The 23,830-nt window shown below is 45.5% G+C and overlaps 1 protein-coding gene across 2 annotated transcripts in view; it reads right to left on the bottom strand.

The window, feature by feature from the left end:
* Positions 1 to 9,615: 9,615 nt before the first annotated feature.
* LOC119401787 (uncharacterized) overlaps positions 9,616 to 23,830 on the bottom strand; it is a 162,800-nt gene continuing 148,585 nt past the window's right edge. For both annotated transcript variants that reach the window (XM_037668760.2, XM_037668761.2), the window contains 4 exons: positions 19,527 to 19,621; positions 16,991 to 17,267; positions 15,897 to 16,118; positions 9,616 to 14,643 (listed from right to left, as the gene is read on the bottom strand). In XM_037668760.2, the coding sequence (XP_037524688.1) occupies positions 12,990 to 14,643; positions 15,897 to 16,118; positions 16,991 to 17,267; positions 19,527 to 19,596 (2,223 nt within the window). In that variant the 5' untranslated portion in view covers positions 19,597 to 19,621 and the 3' untranslated portion in view covers positions 9,616 to 12,989. The remainder of the gene's footprint in view (positions 14,644 to 15,896; positions 16,119 to 16,990; positions 17,268 to 19,526; positions 19,622 to 23,830) is intronic.

A 23,830-nucleotide genomic window follows, 5' to 3' on the forward strand; every position in this document is an offset into this window, starting at 1 on the left:
TCGAGACAAAGCACCATCGGGTTTTTTTACCCGTTGGCCGACAACTTTCTCACTGGAACTTCTGATCTAATTGTCATGACGGATATCTTATTATTAGTTGCAGTTATTTATGCGGATAGGCCAAACACTAAGCGTTTCCTGACTTGCCGCAGGCAACGGCACGGCATATTACCTTAGTTATGTCGCCAGCTACGCTGGGCTTATATATGTAAAAAATGTTGGCACACGGTCCCGTAGGCAAGCTGGCATATCTAAACCCCATAAGTGTGGAAATATTGATGCACCTGTCATGTGGGTTTAGCACATCAACTCAAGCGGCGCATGTGTTCAAGGTTGCTTGCTATGGATCCGCAAAAAAAAAAAAAATTGGCAGCTTATCTGCGTGCTAATTGCAAATGTCGTAAATGGCGAAAGGCTCAGGTGCCTATGTTGGAGGTCCCCGCGGAGAGCCCAATATTCGTTTCGTAACTTGGCATATTGCGGCATTATAGTAATGACATTCTCACGAACGCCGAGGGCTTCTATTGGTCAATCGCTTCGCACGCATTTGATGTCTTCCTCCATGATTATCTGCGCTAATTGTAAGAATTTAACGGCATCATAAAAATAATTCCTCTTTGCCAAATATGTACAAGTGTTGCAACATGAGTGGAGAGCGAACCTGATAACGGGTTTTCCCGGAACTGTTTTATTCCTACAGGGCCCCCCTGTTCATGCAAAAGCGGCGATTGCTATATGTCAAGCCGCAGTATGTTCAGGCCATTTTTTCTTGCCATCAGTAGGTTCAGATAAGAAGCCACATGCTATTCCGATAATAGCGAAAACCTGCACTAACCTAATTAGGTTCGCTTCCTTTATCCCGCTGTGTCGGTTTGAAATTCTAGCGATCACACACATTGTTCGTTGCGCGCCTCTTTCTGAAGCCTTCATAATTTCATTATTTCATTTGTGTGCTGTCTCCACATGCCTAGTGACCGAATACTTTCAGCTGCCGGTATTTTTTCGGCCATCGCGTTTAGTCGTATTTGTGGGGAGCCGTTGTTGTCTTTACGGCCACTTTTTTGTGGGCAGTAAATCGAGAGTTTCGACCCTTCCGGAGAGCACTGAAGGCCCCTACGACCGACATTGTCCTCTACTCTTTGTGTCGACACGTGATGTCATGTACGCAGGCTCTTAACTTCCTGGCACTCTAACATGGTGACCTTCTTGACGTCAAGCCACCAATATCACGTCGCGGTTAACCTGCTTGAAAGTGATAACGGCGCGGCCAGAACTTTACTGGCATATGTGCGCGAATAACGAAAGAACCTGCATGCGATATACTAATAACATTAACCTGACATCACAAACTTCGCGTCCCATCATACTGGTACTCCAACATGGCGGTTTCAGTGGCGTCCCTGCAAACTATCTATTCCTTCTTTCAGGGTAGTCTCGATGTAGCCGTCACTGCCCCCCGGGATCCACAGCGTAATATCGTACAACGCATGTTCGTAAGAGTTACCGCATGCGTCGATGAGATATACACATAAAAACGTGGACGTGACGCGGTGCGAGCGGGACTTGGCCTCCAGCCAGATAACACGTCCGTGCATGTAAATGCATTATCTCACAAGGTATGGCTCACAACACGGGAGCGTGTCGCCGTACGTGCCACAAGATTGCGCATGGCTTCTGCATGCCCAAACTAGCAACTAAATGCGGTTGTCTCATTTCGGGATCAGCCCAAAATAAGACGAGAGAATTCATTTGTTGTGAAAATAAAAGCTTCTGAAAGCCATACGCAATCCGGAAGCTCATTCGGCTGTGCTCTACTCTGTTGCGAGCCATATTGAACGCCATAGCACAATATCAAAAACACTAGATACCCTCTAATAGCAAGACTACGATGGACAACATGTGTATGAACAGCGCAGTGAACGTGTAGACTTGAACCATATGCTGTGTGGTTGTGCGTCGAGTGACGCTTGTGCCAAGAAATAAAGGAACATTGAGACAAAGTACTAAAAAGTGTTTCACTAGAAGACCAAATTCGGGCTGTCCAGGAGGCCCGCAAGGATGCGGAGAGCTTCGGGCTCTCTGTCCCGACGTGGAGGGTGCCTTGTACACCTGGCGCTTTGCCGAGTCTTCTTCAGGACCCCTTCTTTGGGCAATATGATTTTACCACCACCGTCCCGTAAGACGCTAGAAATGTGTAGAAATGCGTAAGACGCTAGAAAAGTTCTGTGTTGGCACGTGTCACAGGCAGACACTGGTTTTTTGTCAAGGTGGAAATCCTCTATATTTCACGAGTAAATAAAAAAGAATCCTGCGTGAGGCGTCGACAGACGTAGGCCTGAACACGAATGTTACCAAAATTTTATGGTAAACGTTAAAAATAGATGTAATGATGCCAAATCATCAGGAGTACATGCTAAAGTTAATTCAAAGTGAGTTGAAAGCTAACAATAAAGCGAATTAAGAGGGAATCAAGTGAATTAAGCTTGAATAAACACTGAGTTATGTGAAATAAGTAGGAAACAAGGATGAATCAATTGACTTCTATGTGGTCAAGAGCGAATTTTGTTTTTGCACCTTCTTTTTTTTTCCAATTTTTAACTAATTTCTCGCCAAGAGCTATTGAACTATATGTTCTTTCTACACTTCGAATCAGTCGCGCCACTTAGTTACACAGATGAGTGGGCGCATTAGCTTATTGACATTTATGACAACAGCCTCCGTTACTTCTGAAAATAGACATTTAGACACTGCATGTACAAACCGTTGTTATCAAAACTGTGGCGACTCTGTGTTTAAGGGAGCGAATCATATGTCGCATAGTATCCTGTTCATTGCTTTGTGTGGCATGTTCGGTTTTGTATGTACTTCTTCCTAGTCTATATCACCAGCTATTTGCCTCTTCACGCTCATTGTATGATCGTCACGAGCAAATTGAAGCCCGTTAGCTGGGGCCCTAAAGATGGCAGAAGCACACGGCTTTATACAGCGATAAATCGAGTACGCCCATGGCGCTTACAATGTTTTGGAGCTATCACAGGAGCACTATTGCTATGGGTTATTATACTATGCACGGTTCGTCAACATTACTAACACGACCTTAACAAAGTGCAGCTGATAACACTGCTGTAACACCTCCCACACGATTAATAACCGATTGTTAGTAAATCCGACAACCTCTTTTTGGAAGAGTGCGCAAATTGCACAATTTGCCACGTCATAGTTATGTATGAATGCTTCGCTACACGTTCCTTCTTTTTGTTTTAGAACGTCGCCGATAAAAGAGCGCACCGTCAACGACACAGTGTTAACTACGGCGTACCTTCGACTGGCAGATGTCAATCGACACAGCTCATTTAGGGACTCGCCAGCCGCTGCAGGAGACCGAGCTTGTTGTACTCCGAGACAGCCTTCTTTGGCTATGCAGTCAAAGCCACATAGCCTGAGCGCGCGTATCATGCCAGCACTTTGATTATGTTAGTACAGACTCTTTAGCACAAGCTTCCGATACGGCCCATGCATCAGAATCTCTGACCGCAAGGGCGCCTCCATAGCCGTCATTACAGTACGCTGCAAACGTTACCAGCCCCTGAGACGCTTGCTAGACTAGATAGCAGTATTCACCTTTCATCGCACCTAATAAATGTGAGGTCAGGCAAAGTATTTTATGTCAAGAGAAAGCACAGATGACGACGCACTGCGACTCACAAGACACGCAATCGACCGCGTTGTCGAACTCGAGTGGATATGGTGGCGCCATCTCGCAAAAGCACCTGAAAACACTTCTTCCTGTGCCACGAGTACCGCGCAGAGTAAATTACCTGAATAGCATTGAATCTGTCCTATAAATATTCTAACTAAACATGAAACACTGTCCGCAAGTTTGTAATGCGTAAAAATGTCCGTGCTTCATTTACATTGCTAGTATTACAGAAGCTTTTGCACATCACTAATTTTAACCAGCCTGTAAATAACTGCAAAGGCAACGCTGACAATGGTATTACATTGGCGGTGCTTTTGTGGTAAAGGCTCTTTCTATCCAGCATTTCCTTAGAGTCTGTACTAACTATATTTGCTGCATATAGCTTTGTGGCAATGAAAATGGATTAATGCGCTGGAATTTTAATGCTAATAATATTGCGACGTGCTTTTAGCATTTAAGTGTTTAATTTTGGGATCCAGTCATAAATTAGGGCTTAGTACGTCACAATATCTACAGCATGCATATGTTGATGAATACCAGAGAGATGGCGCAAACTCACCGCGTCCGGCCAGCGGGAAGTTCGCTGCGCTCGCACTTACCGGGCACATGTCATGTCCAGTACGCGGTAAACCCGACCAGTCTCACCAACCACACTTGGCGAAGTAAGAACACAGTCAGTCTACATGTCCAAATATGTATCCTACAGATAACAATTTACCTGGCAATGCGAGTTTACCTGGCAAGCGATGCGACTCTTCAGAAGCCTAGCTCTCGCACCATCAAAGCCCAAAGTGATGCCAAACCCGCCTGGAATGCTTGGTAGACAAACATTTGGGTTACTTCTCCTTTGCATCTTTCAACACACAGTCACAGCATGTTATCTCTCGACCAGAGGCGGCTGTAGCTCATCATGTTTGAGTGCTTTCTTTTGTCAACGTAATTTTTGCAACCAGATTGCTCATACGCCACGCTATGAGTAGGTTGGGGTATGTGATTGGAAATAAATAAAAACTTTATTGATTGTTTTTTGTTTTGCTTAGGTTAGGGAAGAACCGTTTTACGAAGTTTTTCTCCAAGCCACACTTTACATTTCGCTATTATTTCGTGTGCTTCGTACACAGCATGCGTTGCAATGAAGAAAGTTTGGTTGGTGTGCTTTGGATTGGCTACGGCTCGTTTGATGACAAAATTGAAGATCTCCGTGTAGCAAGATCGAGAAAACGAGCCTTAATTCGCAATGCGTCTTAGAATGAGTGAATATGACGATAGTATAAACGGAGAGTCACCTCACCTGTATGACCCTCGAGCGATTGATCCGAACCGCTATTTCGTCAACAATACCGATGCTATGGCCAATCACGCAAGAGCAAGCGAATTATATAATTGCTGTAAAAAGACTCAAAACATAGGAAACATACACAAACACGACCACACGGGCGTCGTGCCCGTGGTGTCGTGTTTATATATACTACGTTTTCTGCCTCGTTAGAGGCATAAATGTCATACAGCAACTTGTGTTTCCATTGTTGTTCCATTTGTATGTTTCCGTGTATGTTTCATTTGTGTGTGGAGTTGTGTATATGTTGTGTACCGCTTATGTTACCCCCCAGCTCGTTTCCGTTGCGCTTCGGCTTCGCGTGGCCTCGCAGCTTCGAGATTCACTTGCCGGCGTTGCCGTTTGCGTTCAGCTTCGCGAGCGTCCATAGCGCCGTTGAGAAGGAGAGTGCAACGCTTGCTGGCGTTGCCGTTTACGTTCAGCTTAGCGCACGTCCATAGCACCGTTGCAGAGGAGAGTGCAACGGGAGCGAGCGCGCGCCGCATTATATACGAGCGCACAGCTGTGGCGGAGAGAGAGAAACGGGAGAGGAGAAACAAAGCGGAGGCAGCGCTCATACTACCCACTTCCTCCACCTCCTCGCGTGGGGGTGAGTTGGCGCATGCGCGTGGGCGAGCGGACGCGTGAGGAAAGTACCGACACAGCCCCGAGCAAAAGCTGCTTCGCATCTAATACCAACAGGCCTTGAACAACTTCTCCTGAAGCAAGCGAATAATTTGCTCTTTGATCCAGTGTGAGGCACTTGGTGCCGCTGAATCATCTGCGTTTATTGTTTCGCTTTTGCGCGTGCGTATTGAGTCTCAATAAAGGCGGGACACGTAAACTCATGAAAACAAAGAGCCTCTACAAAACCCAGGTCTCTAATTTCATGAGCCCAGAACCGGGACTAAACACTGACCCTCATCTAAGCTCATGAGCAGACGCTGTCGTCAGTAAAATGATGACATGCCCTATCAAAAGTGCCTGCACATATGTGAGCTAGCTAGATTGGTAGACGACTAAGAATCAAATATAGCTGAAAACGATAAACGAAAGACAACTAAGACAGCGCTGTTTCATTCCCCATCAAATGGTTTTAGTCCAATTCTTCAATGAAGCATGCAGTTGTCCGAAGGCAACGATGTGTTTGTAAATTGGCTCTCTATAGCTAACTGAATCAGTCGTTATTTCTTGATTCATGCGCAGTTCGGTGTTTCTGTCTGCAAAACTTCTGTAACTAAGTTCTGAGGACTAGCGTAGCACCTTTGTCACAACCATTACTTATTCGCAGAATTCTGTCAGTCCTAACTCTGGGGTCTGGTGGCTTTTAGTGGTTGTGCTATCTCCTCTCTTACAAGCTTTCATTACCAAGGTTCTTATGCACCGCTTGTCGAACTTCTTGCAAAAACAAAATCCTGCTGGTTAGAGGAGATAGTACAACCCCTAAAAACTATCAGAGTGCGAAGTGAGTGCTTCTCCCATAGAAGCATCTCTTCAATGGAAGGGTCATGTACACGGGTGGATTCATAGGCGGTTTCCAGATGACGTGAAGCTCCATTTAATTACTGAATGCATATGATGAGGCTCCCCATACCGTAAAATCCCGGGAAAGCGCCCCCCTCCTTTTTCGGTAGATTTTAAATATGCGCCAATGACAGAGCAATCATCCCCCCTCCTCTCCAATTGTTTTCAATGTTTCATTTACTCTTTTCATTAACCCAATGAGGTTAATAGAAGCAGTGAATGCATGCGTGTTCAATACAGCATTTCATTAGGAGCATGGGTGTGCCTTCTTTATTCTGAGCGGCTCTTCCGCCGCCAGCTCGGTCATGTATAAAAATCCATGACCGAGCAAGGGCCTCTCCTCCACATCCTGTCGGATTATCTTTCCCCATAGGGTGCTTGGAATTTTGTGGTACTCACCTTTAAGTATCAGACTTTCCATATGCGACCCGTCCTTCGTAAAGATCCGGTATCCACATCTGGTACTGTAGCGCCACACATTGCGACCTGGGAAATTAACTCTTGGGTCTGTGACTCTGTGTTGATGGGTGTAACTGATATGTGAAATCCCAGCTGTTGTATATTCGTTATGGCATGCCATGGTATTTACAGCTGTGAGAAATGTGAAAGGGAACACCTAATTTGTGTTTTGCAACTATTAGTTCTCACGTGTTGATTCCTACGAGGGGATTTTTCGCGTGAAAACAAAAACGAACTGCTACAAACCCTCTTCTCCACGACTTCGGTTGGTCGCCATGGCATCTTGCAGTATACTGCAGTGTTCCATTTCATTTTTTTCGCGATTGTACGCAGCTTAAGAGGGAAGATATCTATGGGAAACAAAGAATGGCACCCAGTAAAAGAGACAATCGTTTCGTAATGCCAATCAGACAATTGTGAGATTTGCCATTATGTTATCCTTATTGAGAATTTATCCACCATCCATTTCCATAATCCACCACAATGATGGTAGGTTTTCAATCACAGTGGCGAATACTGTAATGGAGAAGGTGAAGGCATGGTGGGTGAAGTGGTCTCCCTCCGTGCAAGCTGGGACCCTTTACCTCTACGTCCAGTAGACTGCACTGAAACGGGACTGAAAGAGAACAGTTAATGCCATCAACAGATGCATACGGTAGGTGTCTCCTCCGGCCCAGAGAAGACATTTACCGTGCGCAGCTGCTGCTGTGAACTGCTGCTCTCTTTCGATCCCCTTTCAGGGTAGTTAACTGCACGTAGATGCATAGCTTTTGAATTTGGTCGCAATGATTGCCGTCTCAGGTTAAAGGGCCCCTGACCAGGTTTGACAATTTTCAGCTAACGAGCGCAATGCATACACTGGGCGTTCATGATCACGTCTGCCAAAATTTGCAACGCTACGCGCCGCGGAAATGGGTCAAATTTCAAGGTGAACGCTGCTTGCCCTTCCTCTCGCGGGCGCGTGCTTTAGAGAATGAGGGGATGACGTACATGAGGAAATGGTCCCACGTAGATGGTAGTGCTGTGACGTCGCTCCTCGACGTAGACGACTGTGCTCTGACGTCGCCAACAGTAGCACGTGACACTGCGATAATTATTTGACACGGCATGTGTAGTTTGTGTAATTTGTTGCTTGAATAGATTAATAAAACTTGAGAGAAATAATAAGACACACAAAGGGAATGTGTGCGTCTTTTTCATTTTTTTTCGCAAATTGCAGTGAGATGCGGGGCTAATGTGCCTCCCTTTCCCATGCGTTCGTGTCCCCGCGCTTAGCGCATCGAGCAGACGCCAGCCCTGGAAGCGAAAGTAATGTTCTGGCGCGTTCGAGCACTCATTATGCTCAATTATTCTTCCACGTCCACGTAAACGTTAATGCGGCACCGGCTCATGATACCGCCACTCTCGTGCCCGTACAAATGTCGCAACTTTCATTCCCGTCCCGCAGAAACAGGCAGTACACCACAGAGAACGCCGACACAACGCCCACGGCCGCTACATAAAAGAAAAGGTAGCGGCCGTGCAACGCCGCTCGCGTGCTCGGGCTGGCTCAGGCACGTCATGTGCACGTGACCATGCCTGCGCATGACGTGTTCATGCGTATGTGTCAAGTGAAGAGGGCAGGGAAGGGATTTGGCTTGCTAAGGCTACACGGGGCGAGTGGCAAGGGTTTGAAACTCGCCTCCTCGCATCATGGTTTCGCGCCGCCACAAATTATTGTTTTTGTCAGCTCGTAATGAACCGATTTGAAAAAATTCTTCCGGCATACTGCTCTTCATTCGGCACACAGCAACTTCGAGCGTCTAACTAAAATTTGCTATGTGGCCTGGTGAGGGGCCCTTTAAGGCGGATTAATTGTGCATTTAGTGAGGCACATAACAACGCCCAACTTGTCTGCGACATGCCTACTACAATAACAATATCCACCATTATGATGGCAAACATTTCATCGTAATGGTGGAGGATGGTAATCTGTGGACACATTTGCAATATGGATGTGGTTTCTTCCCGACATACAGCCCTTTGTGAGGACTTTAAGCTGAGCATCAGGACACGACCTTCGCTACGTCGTGTTCTCCAGAGATGCCAGGTTTCTCTACTTTGCGCCAATCTGGCTAGTTCTTTAGGCCGGTGGCGCCAGAAAAAATTGTCTTGACCACGCTTTGGCTAGTTTCTTGTTGCCTCAATTTCAACCGAATTAGCAATATCTTGCGAGTACAGGATGACGAAGAAACTTCGTCATCCTGTACGAATCACTCATAAAGTCAACAATTCTTGCTTTAATCTCAGAAATGATTTGAAGGGTTTTTGCTCAAAAGGCTCTTCAATTTATTCGTTTGAATAACAACTGTGCAGTTGTTTTCCTACACGTATGTCTACTCTTGGGTACTTTTACACCCTTCGCTCAATTTGCTACTTTATGGCTAGTTTTTCTCATCTCTTAACTATTTTTGTTGTTTCCACCTGGCAACCCTGGTGTTATCGCCATTGGCTCGCATTTGTATATGTGTCAGAACATTGTCATTGTCCTCACTGGATGACTTGGTGCTTAATGGAGCTCGCAGAACAACGGTACAAAAGAATGAAGCCAGTTATTCCACTTCTAAACATTCTTATATTTTTATTCTCGTGCGTTTTTCTTGGTCGTCCAGTTGAGATTGTCAACGTCCTTTTTTTATTCGCACGGTCGTTCACTCTCCTTCGGTATTTCTCTTGTAAGGAGCCATCCGTTCGGCCACTTCTCAGCCTGAAGACGGTTGAGTGAGGCTGTAAATGCGGCCTCTCGTAAATAAATAGCGAAATAAATTAAATAAATAGGCGCGACTCCACAATATTTGCGAGATGAACCTGAGCGCGAGAATGAAATAAATAGCACATGATGAACAAAGTGAAGCGCAATCTTTAAACATATGGCGCACTAAAACGGGTTATCACTCTCAGAGTTCATCCTTAGCGGATGGATAAAAAAATGCATGTTAGTATCAACCAAAATAACATTCATTTCTCAGAGATGCATACAACCATAAACTTATACAATGAGTTCTGGGAAGATGACATGCGGGAAACAATTCCTCCTAGTCGAGTTCCTCTCGTAAGGTCAAAACATGAGTAGCACATTCATTAGCTTGTATAATAATCAAATACTACATAGGTTCAGATGAACCTAAGACAACAAGTGAGCTCCAGCTCCGGCTGTCAACAATGTAATGCGCAGGACTGCTCTCACAATATGACCACAGATTCAATTCAAGAGAGTTTCTAATGTTCAAAAGCAAGCCGAACTCGTAGTCGACGATCTGAAGACAGCTTGTTTTTCCTATGCCCTAAGGCGGTGCCATGGAGAACATTATATGCTATATCCGGTGGCTTGTTTTTATGATGTCGATATAATTCCCTATTGTGCAAGTCATTGCTACTTGGTTGTTCACATGCCTTCAAGTCACATGATATTCTTTAGTCGCACAAAGTTGCGTGTCGCATCAGCTTCCGCCTGTAGTATGCTTTTCCAAGCTGCGCATATTGAAAACCTAAACTCATTCAGTACAGTTGAAGCTACAGACACTGCATTACGATTTCGCTATGCATGTTACCTCGTTTACGCAAGTCTGGAAACACTACTTAGCGCATAACCAAAATATGGGCTGTAAACAGGCTCCTAGTTGCGTTCGGGAAATTGTTACTTTTATTTTTATTTAGATGTTAGATACCTCTAATGTTACATTTTTGAGATCTTTTATTCAAAATATCTGCTTAAATTCCTTGAGCGCCTAACTGAAATAGCCGCGACCACCATTCACTACAGCTTGGCTGTTGCTTCATTGAAGGTGGTTTGGTTTAATCCGTTGTATATTTAATCAAACAATATAGGGATACCGGAGTTGTCCTAGCAATTGTAAAGAGAGCATACAGATATACAGGCTATAGTCCTTGGAAAAGGACTCGCTACGAATACGATTTCTAGGCCCATACATAACAAGTCCCTGCAGAAGCTGACGCATCTCAGTTTGGGTTAACAGAACAAGCTGTGCAGGATACAACAGAACATAGTTTGTCTTCTAATATTACCGCAGAAATCAAATAAAAAACACTTTAAAACGACCTGCTGCGAAAAAAAGGGCATATAAATATTTTCTTTAAAGCACATTTTGTGGCGGCTAAGGCTTCTTCTACATGCTTTGCATCCACATGCGGATTTATTAATTGGAGTTCTCGGGTAGTGAGTTTTAATTTTTACGTTATCATCGTCCAATATCTGCGACGAGGCTGAAGTAATTTGCTTTGCATGAACGTGTGCAGTTCCTATTTAAAGTGGGCACTGGAAATCAATTACGAGCGAAACTACAATTTTAGAAGACATAAAAGGATGTCCTTTTCATGCCTCAGGAGCAAGTTTTCGACTAAGGTTTGTTTCCTGTTTTCCAAAAATACGTCAACGCACCGGTTCGAAAGCGAAGGAGCAAGGATGAAACGATTTCCAAGTGAACCAAGGTGAAGTAATTTCTGAAAAGTATCCTGCGTAGCTTTTGCAGCCGCAGCAAGACAACCTTATGAAAATAATAAAACTATGCCCTAGCGCTGAACCAGCTTAACTGAGAAATATGTATATAGCTTTCAGACCTGTCAGTTGCATTCGAAAAAAAACTTCATGCTGGAAGGATACGTCTAAATGTGCATCTCGATTCCTGTTGGCAGATAGAAGTTACATGACACAATTTTTTGGGGAACTGATGACAGCATCGCCTGTGCCTTAAGCCAGACGCGTCAAGCCGTTCTGTGCTCGGGAGAGGTAGATTAGTCATTCCTTTGCGTAAAAATCTACACAGTAATGAATTACTCAACGCGAAGCATTGAGAGCACTTAATTCTTCGCCCATCCCTTCCCCCTGTACAGGGTAGCATACCGGTTATGCCAAACTGGTTAACATCCCTTTCTTTCCTCTCTCCCGTTTTCCTTCCTTTAGAAATAATATATCAAACGGAAGAAAAACAAGGTGGAAAGATCGAACAAAGACGTAACAGCTTCGTGCATATATGTCACATTCCCACAAACTCTCACAGGCCTAACATAGGCTTCAGTACATTGTAATATCGACAATGAATAATCGTGCACTCGTCTGGCACACACAGAAATCACTGAGACCTCGAAAGATCTGTTATAAATCTGTCTCAACGGTTAACAGTGACAGAAGGAATGAGAACGACCTATCCAAAGCATGCGTTGAAATTACCGCATTGGCTTCTGCAGGACTAGACATGGAAATAAAAATTGGGAATCAACGAAATTCATAAGTCTGCAAGGAATGTGTAGAGGTCATCATTCCTGTCACCGAGAGGGGTATCACAGTTTGCTTCGACATAAGGGAGTGGTAAAAGGGCTCTGTTTTCGTGCTCACTAAAAGGCGTTTCAGAGGGGGTGAAGGATACCGATACAAGAGTGCCGAAATTTGTCACCAATTCTCGCCAGGCAAAACTGACAGTTTGGCCAGTGAATATGAGCTGAAGTGCAGTGCACACTACGTAAACAGAGCAAAGAGTGCTGCAAGGACCACGAAGTCGAAGGAGATATGAATGGAGCAGCTTCATCCTCGACTTATTCTGTATTGTCCTTGAATAGGATTGGGAAACGCTTCTTCTAGAAAGAGTAGCTTTCACCCTGTTAATCTCCCTTCGATCAAGTAACCACTAAATAAATACAAGTGAATAATAACACGGACATTGCTTGTAGACCGACAAAACGACATCGATGGAGATCGCAAATGACCGCAGACAACCATTCAGTGGCGAGCTAATCACTTAAAACACCAAGGACAGCGCTCAGGTTCGTCTCCACCCAGATCTTCTCCATTCGTGACGCAAGTGGAAGAGAAACGAAACGAAGACAGGTGTCAAAACAAGACTGGTGTTCGGAGCAAAGCACGAAGGGAAAGAGAATGTTAAGAGGAGAAAGTAGTTTCTTTTGCCACGGCTCAGCATCGTAAAGTGTGGAACAAACTCAGCCAAAGTGCAGGAACACGTTGCGAGATTGGCCTTTCGGCATCATCTCGGCGCCATGTTCTCCGCTGTACAGTGCACGGAATAACCTGTCGCTCCGGCTGGGTCGACTGAGCATGCGCGGAAATGCGTTCCCGTAAACCTGGGCGGCCACGTACGCATGAGGTAGGTGCAACGGCCCTGACAAGCCCGAGTGACCCATGGTGATTCGGTCTGCATAGCCGTCTTCACCCATCAGCTCGCCCATCATCTGGGCGAGGGTGTCGTCGATGTAGTCGCTACTCTCTGTAGGCGGGGTGGACCTCTTCTTCCTGATGACCTTCTGGGTCTCGGGCTGACCATGACCGCCAGAGACCTTAGACGTGTCGGTCTCGTCCAGGTCTTGTGCCAAGACGAGATGATCGGAGCCGACAGCGGTGTCGTCGTAGCTGGCACCGCCGTCCCGTTTGCCGAAATGGAGGATTCGATGAGCCCTCTTGTTGGCTGCAGTGCGAGACGACCCTGCAGCTGCTTCAATCCCGTATTGCCAGGCGTTGGGCAATGACGAGAAGTTCGGCGCTTGCAGCCTTTTTCCAAAGTGGAGAATCCTGTTCCCCGCGCGCTTGTCCATGGGAAGTTGTTGCCCATACTTATATTCTTGGTCATCGTTTCCGATTCGTTTGCCAAAATGCATTATTCGGTTGCGCTTGTCGCCTCCCATTACAGATACGAGCCCGTCCTCACGCTTGCCGAAGTGCAGAATGGAGTGTTTCAGCTTCTTGTCCTTCATGGCTGCGGCGGCAGATCCGGCGCCTTCGGCGTAGAACGGGTATCCGGCTCGCTTGCCAAAATGCATGATTCGGTTTCCCAGACGTTTCTGTTCGTAGTAACTGCCGGACCTCTCCTGCGGTTCCCTCTTGCCGAAGTGCAGGATGCGGTTTCGCTTCTTCCATTCTTGAAACTGCCTCTGAAGTTGTCTCCCGATCCCGTTGAATGGCTGCAGCTGATCGGGCCTTCCGGAGTACTTGCTGCGGGCGGAAGCAGACCTCTTCACTGCGGTGGATGATGCGTCGTCCGTTGAGGACAGCGTCATTCCGGAAGAGTCTTCGTCCTCCCGCTTTCCAAAGTGCATGATACGGTTGCCTCGTTTCTCCTTTTCCGCTTCCTCAAGCTCATTGTCAACTTCCCCGCTACTGCTGCTTTGCCCAGCGCTGGGCCTCTTGCCAAAATGGAGAATCCTGTTAGGAGCCTTTTTGTCGGCCGATACAAAGTCAAACTCCGGTTCGCCTTCAAGTCCGGTTGAAACACCGTATTCGGGATCCCTCTTCCCAAAGTGCATCATGCGGTTTGCACCACGCTTTACTGATTCACCATCCATGGTGGAGTAGACGTTCTCCAAGGCGGCGGCTACGTCTTGCTCGCTAGTGCGTTTTCCGAAATGCATAATGCTGTTGTGGGATGCTCTCTTGACACCGTCGTTTTCGCCAACTGTTGAAGCAGTTTGGAGACGCTTGCCAAAGTGCATGATGTGGTTCGGAGAGCGCTTCGTCTTCGATGCTAGGACAAGGTTGTCCGAGTCGAGTGACTCGGCCTGTTGGTTCAACTGCTCGAAGCCTTCTGTTTTCGGCATCTGAGAAGATCCGAGAGATTGGACCTCTTGCACATTTCGCTTGAACCTGCGAAGAGTAATGTCGTTGTCAGTAATACATACATATCAGCGTCGCACGTCTAAAGAGATGTTCACAAAGAAAACGCTATAACCAAAGAAGACTGCTACCTTATATGTACTTCTCTATGTTAGCGAATGTGATGCTACAATAATATTTGAAGGTCTACGGAAGTCAGCATCCTAATTTGAATTGCCGGTTAGGTGCGCTCTGAGCTGAGACTGTAAATTTGTGCCGTATTTTACCCCTGTACTAACATTTCTGGAACTCTCAGCACAGCATCGTCGGACCTGAAAGACATGCTAGCTGCTAGTACAACATAGCTAGTTTGATGTATTTCCTACGCGTCTATTGTGCTATGACAAATAGGGATTTAACCACCAGGAACAGTGATTGAAGCATTTATCGAGTAACACACACGCTTTCTGCATGTAGATTTTCTCTCTTCTCACCGATACGTAGAAAGCAAATTTTACATGAGACATTCGCTTAATGAATTCTAAATGCAGAAATGGCGCGAGCCGCAATTTCTGGATGTATGCAAGGTTTTGGGACCTCGTAGGTCCCTTCCTCTTGGATAGACTCTATCAGTTGCGGAAATGGCATGATTATTTCTCCTCTCGCTTCTGTTTCCCGTTTCCAAGAGGATGATAAGTGGTTTGCTGTAACCACTAAACATCCTCCTTTCTACCGCGTGTACGTGGGCAACGTACGTGGGCAACGTTGCCAAAAAGCGGTTGTTGTTGCCGGGGTTCTTCTGAATACACCAAAGGCTCGTACCTATTAAAAGCCTATATAGTATGTTCAGTGCACCGCCGGCGACATTAGCTGCTCTTTCGAAACGTTGCCCATTTTATACACTCAGGGCTTAGCGACGTGATGGAAAGAGAAACCGACATGAGTGGAGAGGACAGGAAACGATGCAGCTTCCACAGTCGATGCAGTCTAACTTTCAAGAAGGGACCGAAAGGGTCTCAAAACGCCAGGCCTATATAAAAATTGAGCCTGGCGCCACTCCGGCTTTCAGAACTGCTTCACCCAGCCAGACAGATCTTTGTCAACGATGTTTACGTTTATAAATTTACGAATCAACCAAGCAATGGGTCAGTACTACGCCTATCGCAATCCAAATGTGTTTTGTTTCGTTATACCGGAAGTAACAATGCGATTCGTTGCCCCGAAGAAGAACAAACGCCTGATAAACGCACCAACGAGCACCTTTATATCTCTCCTTTCACTGGAATGGCGGAACAGTCTCTCACCTAAGTTGTTCTCCGCCGCTTCCTTCTTCCTCCGGTTCCCTCTTGCCAAAGTGCAGGAAGCTGTTGGGGCCATCCCGAAGTGTCCTCTTGGCCCATCGCAGAGCGGCCGCCTCCGGGCCCTCCTGGGACGCGGTCACCTCGTCGTCGTCTTCGTCTTCTCCCCCACTCCACTCTGCCTCTTCTTCGCCCGAGGCTGTAGCATCGGAGTTGAGTACCGGAGACCTGTAGCAGCGCAATTGCAGTGTGGTGTTAGGCTAACAAGCAAGTCACCATTGAAGAGTGAGCGAGGTAGGCACAGTGCTAGAGCTCCGACAGTTGTGCTAACCTCGCGTCCCACTGAATCAAAAAGAGTACGGGAAATTAGGAATGTTTTGATCACCTGAGGCGGTAAGGTTACTTTAAAATTGGTGCAACAATCAGTTTATTTTCGAAATATCTATAATGGAAAACTACTCACAAAGCAGGTTCAGCTGTATTGTAGCGGGTAAGGTACGTGCTTTTTGTTTTATCGTATTGTGCATTGTTGTTCGTATAATCGTATGGAAACCAATCGGTAACCTAAATTTGTACCATTGTTGAGGCTCTTTTTTGATGCATATGCTCCATTCGAAATATTCATTTAAGATTGAACCTATCAATCATGTCACCTGCTATTGGTGTGACACAGCCACTTCATTTAGTGACATAATATGGGGTGAGAGGTGTCGCGTTTTGCGATAAGGTGCTGTAACCAGCTGTAGATACCATGCCTTTAGGCACATATTACACACGTAAACTACGGTGAATCCAGATTCCATAGGAACTGTCTGAACGGGCTGCTAGGGATCTAGAAACAGAGTCCTTTATAAAATATCTAACCCGTGAAAGTATTCCCGCCTCTAGTGCTTAGTGGCTGTTGGCTCGCGTTGCTGAGGAAGAGTCTGCAGCATCGGAAAACACTCGCGCAAACTTTCCCGTGTCATATATAATTAGCACCAGATACTAATAATAAATTTTATCCCTCGACTACATGGCAGCTCTCATATATCACTGGGAGTTTCAGAGCCGTATCCCGTCCCCCCTTCCACAACCTAACTCAAAACACCCTTGCTTACCCGTAGTATGGCGCCGACAGCGCCCTTTTGCGTCCGAAATGTAGGAACCGGTGTCGCCGAGGTGGATTCAAAGCCGCTCTGAGCACGCCGTACTCGTCGACGGAACCGCTTGCATCGTCGAAGGCGCGTGCCGCTCTCGACACCCGGTTCAAGGCTCCCGGTCTTTCTGGTGACACACCATCGCTTGCGTGACTAGCACCTTCGGCGACACGGTGCAAATCTCCTAGCTGCGTTGGAGGTGGTGTACTCTGCTCCGGCTGGGACAGGAGCTTGGCATCTGAAAAGTTAACATCAATAACAACATGGCAATTTAACGACTACAAGAAGAACGTAAAATTCGCAGAGCTTTCTAAGGTTCTGCTCTAGGAGGAGCATGAAAAAGTCAGACAGGGCCTTTTAAGACTCTGCTCTAAAGGGAGCCCGCGAAATTCCGGCAGGCTCTTTATAAGGTTCCACTACAGGAGGGGCATGCAAAATTCAGGCGAAGCCTTCTAAGGTTCTGGTATAGTAGGAGAATGCAAAGTTCGGGCAGAGCCTTCTACGCGTAAGGCTCTGCCTTAAGGGGAGCGCGCAAAATTGAGGTGGAGCCTTCTAAGTTTCTGCTCTAAGAGAAGCACGAAAAATTCAGACAGAGGCGTCTTAGGTTCTGCTCTAGGAGGAGCATGCAAATTTCAGACGGGTCCTTCTGAGGTTCTGCTCTAAGAGGACTTTGCAATATTAGGCATAGCCTCCTAAGGTAGTACTATAGTAGGAGCACGCAAAAATCAAGCAGAGCCTTGTAAGGTTCTGCTATAGGAGGAGCATGCAAAATTAAGGCAGAGCCTTCTGAGGCATGTCTTTGGGCAAGTTGGTGCACACTTAATGCAGAACAATGGAGCTAAATAAACGGAGACGTGAGCGAGATTCTGAGCTTCTACCAGACGATGACGTCATAGTACACACTTTTATTCATAACGAATCAGAAAAACGATCTCATCTGAATCAGAAACGGCATCAGAAAAAAAAGCCAGTCAGTGCTCACAGCTATAAAATGCAGGTCAGCGTTGCAACTTCACCTTAATGAAGATAAAAACAACTTCCACCAATCGGCGGATGGTTGCTTCTTTCGGGAATCGTAACCCCTCAAGTTTATTTCTCTAGACAATACCTCATGATTCTACGAGGCTGTTTGAAAGTGTAAAAGTGGAGAATCATCGCGAAAAGCAAGAAAACAAGAACAAACTGCACTGAGCTGGAGTAGCGTTCAGTGTCTAATAGTTTCAGATAAAAGCGACGCAGCAGAGTCATTTGGCTCTACTGCGACACCAATGAATAATAATGAGAGCTCTACTTCTACCGCTCGCCATCGCCGAAATGAGACTTGCCTTTACGCAACGGGCATAACGCCACTGCCCTTACTACTCACATGGACTCATTTATTTTGACATTCCCGCTTAGTTAATACATTCAAGTTTCTAGATGAAACCCATCTGTGACAGAAGTGTAATAAGGCCACCTTGCTAACTCCTGCTAACCTCTGAGTGATGCGCGGGGTATTCTACGAACTGTGTCAATTTCGGCCCTGTATTGCGACCCCAGTGAAAGCCAGAAGAGTCTTAGGCACTCTTGCGTACTCTCAGAGCATAATCTCGAAATCCAGCAGTAGATATGAGATTTTTTTTCTTGCCCGAAGCGTGGAAACGATAAGCAGAGAAAACTTCGGGCTAAAGAAAATGCCCACATCGCTTTGTTCGTTGGCTGGTGTTCCAACGTTTTGGTCCTTAGTTACATGTTTTTTTTTGTCACACGCTTCCATTGAGATCTTGTTTGCTGATGTTTGATATTTTTGAAATACTGGGATTTTTTCAAATATTTTATATAGAATACCTTTACAGGGCTTCCGCCTAAATTACGCTGCTTATGGAGGACACCAGCTTTAAAGCGTGCAGAATGTACGCCCATGCTTTAATATTTTACGTAAGAACCATCTTTCGTTTCACATGACCGTACTAACGTTTTGTGAAAGCTTCTTCCATTTCTTCGCTTATTATGACTTAGCGGCATGCCATGGAGCTACTGGACACTTTATCATCGCCATCTGCATCTTGATCATTCTATTTTATGTCCACTACAGGACGAAGGCCTCTCCCAGCGACCTCCAATTCACGCAATCTTGTGCGAGCTGATTCCAATGAACGCATGCCAACTTTTTGAGTTTCATCACTCCAGTTTACTCGCTGGTTTCCTCGGATGGGCTCCCGTACCTTGGCAGCCACTTCATTGCTATAAATGGCCACCGCTGTCTGTCCCACGTGCCTTTTATATCACCGCCTATCTCAGTGCGTTATTAGCCAACACATAAGCGATTCCGATAGGAAGGTTGTAGGGATTTCAAAGTATTCGCGAGCCTTTAAGGAACTCTGATTCTGCTTATCATTTTCGCATCCTGTCTTGGCACGCTGTCTCAAACAAATGAAACCACACCAGACACGGAAGTAAGAAAGGTCCACGCGCTCATCTTTGAATGTCTACGAAGAAACATGCTTTCCCTGCGTACCTTCAGCGGTGCAGACCAATAGCGGGCCACTGTAGCAGCCCACGATGCATAGAAGCAGCGCTATCTTCATGCTCCCACAGTCTAGGCTGAGTTCTCTGCAGGAAAAGAAGAAAACAGCGAGAAGATAAAGATTAGTAAGCGCTCAACGTTAAAAATACATAGCTCAGCATAAAATAAGCGGAAGTCCGCGACATTTCGACAGTGTTCGCAGTCAAAGCAACAGTTTGTTCCCGCATTTATGCAGATCCAGAATATTAACTAAACTGTTGCTCTCCTTAAAGAGTCTTGTTGTCATCCAAACCAGAAACAAGGTCGCCACGTGGAACATCAAAATTGAAATATACTTCCAGAAAGCATATTATCAAGTATGTTGAGTTTCACACCATTCTTAGCATCATTGTCAGGGTTAGTGCTTCTTCAGAACTTCCTGAAAGAAGCGTAGTGCTCAGTGGGCCTGCCCCCTAAGTGCTCCCCAAAAAAAAAAGCATTTTGAAAGCATTATTTTATCGATCGTATATGCTACAGCATATTCACGCGATATACATATATAGACAAGAAAATCATAGTTTGTTTATTGGATCAAGGGTTTTCACAACGTAGCGGATCACATTATTTTAAATGGCTGCAACAATACTGTTGCGGCTGTTCATCAATTTCGAAGGAAAAATACATATAACTACGCTCTAACAAAAAGGGGGTCATGCAGTATAAATTCCGTTATGCAATAAATCCTTATAAAAAACGGTGATAAAATATCAATAGTAATCCGAAAAAAGCACGTTTCCTGGGTTGGAAAGAGTATCCATACTGGTATTTAGATGCACTTTTCAAGTGATGAGCGGTCGCGCTTCAGTGTCTTCGTGAGCGTTTAATAACCGATCATAACATGGCAGTCTCTACATTTTTGTTGATAATGTTCAGGCCTGGAAGCCTATCGAATACGTGCAGTCAAATAGAAGCCATCTACGCTTTAGTTGCGTTGCGCGTGCGTTGCAACAAATAACTAAAGTGTACGTTGCTGCAACGATACTTTAACCAACAACGAGGCTTTAAACAGTTGGTGGAACATAGGATCAGAACATTCCAATTCATGTGACAAAACTTAAGCAGTAAAAATGCTGGCTGGTATCTTCCATGTCGCGGTAGTGAACCGGCGCCGGTATTATGATTAGCAGTACGATGTTCCGAGTAGTCGCAGTTATTGATGTTGCGTATTCATTAAACGTAAAATGATTAATTTTCTAGGCTTTATACATGTGCATTCACTACGAGTAGGTTTGTGGTACTAAATTAGATGATCTTCCCGCAGCGGTGTTCTAGCAGTTATGACACTCGACAGCTGACCCGAAGGTGGCGGAATCAAATCCCAACCGCGGCGGCAACATTTCGATGGAAGCGGAATGCTAGCGGCTCGTGTGCTTAGATTTAGGTGCCACTTAAAGAACCCCAGGTGGTCGAAATTTCCAAAGCCCTCCTCTAGGGCGTACCTCAGAATGATATAGTGGTCTTAGTACGTAAAAACCCTACTGTTGTTATTATTACTAATATTACATAACTTAGATGGTCTTCCTTCAGAGTGAACAAGTTATTGCTAATACTCGAGGCAATTAGCCATAGCTTTCTGCAGGAATCTCATAAATCGCTTATCAATGCACTTAGTGTCAATAGAACAAGGCTGAAGCGTTGCTCTAAAGAAAAGAAGTACACTTGCCTGTCAGACCGCTGCTCATTCCAAAACAGTCGTTAACTCTTTAGCATGCACAACCTGCTTCGATGTGGTTCGGTCTTTTAAACGCGGAAATTATGCACATCACGAAGCCAAAACAAGAAATTGTTTTTCTTTCGCAGCTTTCCCCTTGAACTCTAGCGGTAAACACCAGCGTAAGCGAAGAGATATTGTCGCGCACCGCAATCTGCAAACCGCACGCGTTGTGGGAGCTATTTCTCACCGAGCACCACTCGAACAGTGGCGAGTCAAATGCGGGCAGGAGAGGGGGGCTTTCGAGAGATATTCGAATGGCGCCAAAGGAGAGATAGGATTGCGCTGAACGGAACGAGCACGAGAAACTCCGCAGCTGTCTGATATCGGCTGTTTCGGAGACGTACGCGCTACTTCGTCTTTGTATACGTTTGCCCTGTTTCCGAGCTAACCTTGCGTCCCTCTGTAGTCCCGGATTCACTCGAACACAAGCAGCGCACAAAGGTGTCTTCCGGCAGCCTGAAGATAAGCCGTGCAATGGTTCTGCAAACTTTTGTTTTCGCGATAGCAATTGAAGCCTTTATGATTATGGCCATGACAAGAGTACCGAATGAGTCCTCAATACCGCCCTTATCGCAGCTGCTATTGTACTGGAACTAAAGGTAGAAGTTTGTTACTTGCTGTTTTTGTGTGCATGAGAAAATGCGCGGCATACGGTGACAAGAGTGATACATGTCTTGCTTTATATCGACCATGCTCGACGAATTATCACGAGTTTCTCAAGTGATGTGTCCACTTTAATATTTATTCTTGTCAAAGTGAGCCGCCGTCAAGTACTGATCGGTTCATCGGCATTTGGGAGCTACACTTTCAGTCATTCACTCGTCAGTGAATGACTGAAAGTGTACTCGAATGCCGCATGCTGTTTTCCTTTTTCTTCTTTTTTTTCGAGGTTGTTGCAACCAATTGATTTTTGTGCGAAACTAAAATTCTAGCTAAGCAGTGCCTTGATAATATTCGCCTCTTGTCTTCAGAGGACAAAAAGGAAACGCGACGGAAAAGTATTTGGAGCAGGGTGCGAAAACTTAAAGATTTTGATAAAATTTTAAGTTACGAACGGGACCATTGATCATAGCTGAAAATCAATGGGGAAAGTGTGGTCGACTTCAGAAAGTGCAAAAATATTACCGCTTCTGTAGATAGATAGATAGATAGATAGATAGATAGATAGATAGATAGATAGATAGATAGATAGATAGATAGATAGATAGATAGATAGATAGATAGATAGATAGATAGATAGATAGATAGATAGATAGATAGATAGATAGATAGATAGATAGATAGATAGATAGATAGATAGATAGATAGATAGATAGATAGATAGATAGATAGATAGATAGATAGATAGATAGATAGATAGATAGAAGTAAAACGGGCACACCGTGATAGGCTGAGAAACAATCACGATAGATAATAAAACTCAACATATTCCTATAATCGCTCCGAAATCATACTGGGCCTTCCGAGTCATGTAGCAAAATCAGCACACAGTCGGCATAGAGAAATGGGCAAGCTTGTAAGAGCGTAATAAAGAAATATCTGAAAATGGAAGGGCCATTATCTTCCGTCTTGCATTTTTTTTTCTCATCGGGTTTATGTGCAACACAAAGCCTTCTGTGTACATAGTACGTGATGCATCTCGTGGGAAGCAAACGTAGGTGCCATCGCTGCTGCGTCAGCCAAATGCCTGATGAGATTATTTTTATGAAGCTATCCGAAAGGTCTCAGCTGTTGCAACATACCTGGAACCGGCAGCGCATGTTATCTCTTTCTGTCACGAGACGCACTTGCGCGGCTATGAGGACTAGATAAAGGAGAACGAAAAACCTTTCTCCGACCGATTGTCGCCACCGCAAGTCGCCATGGATATTTCGTGTTTTTCTTTTTTTTTGATTTATCTTTCCATATAGTGGCAAGGCAGCTGTTGAAGCAGGAAGATTCAGCCTATCTCGTGTTGCCGCCCTTCTACCACTGTTAACCTTGGGGCCTACTTTTATTTTTTGACTTGTCAGCGTCGGCTTCGGGAAACACGCGCTGGAAATAGAGGCGCAAAACTTCGTAGCTCTCTCGTTGGACCGCGAACACATCGGCGCGTGTGGGCAAGTCGTTATCGCGTGGTTTAGTCATGTTTACGCTGCAAACGTAAGACGCCGAGCTGCTCACAACGAACTTAGAGAAGCTTGGCGACGGGGTTTCACTGTGAACGCTTTGCACGTCATCATGGCGGATAATGTAAATTTTCCTTACTTACACAGCGCGCTCGTTCTGACTTACGAAAGCGCTAAATGAAACATACCAGCGCTGGACACATGTATCTTTCAGGTATATCATTGTTCTTCCGCCCCTCCCCCCCCCCCCCCCCAAAACGTCATCATCATCCTGAATAAGCCCACTAAGCCCCAAAACCAACGGAGGCGTATGGTACGGCGGGCATTTCTTTTGCTGTTATTGTGTGTTGTAGGTAAATCCTGCGAGCCTGTGCTCTTATCTCTGGACGTGCATTCACCCGGATGATCAGTTATCACAAAGCAGGGAGGCGAAT

The sequence above is a fragment of the Rhipicephalus sanguineus genome, chromosome 8 (genome assembly GCF_013339695.2).
Source record: "Rhipicephalus sanguineus isolate Rsan-2018 chromosome 8, BIME_Rsan_1.4, whole genome shotgun sequence".
Taxonomy (NCBI): Eukaryota; Metazoa; Arthropoda; class Arachnida; order Ixodida; family Ixodidae; genus Rhipicephalus; species Rhipicephalus sanguineus.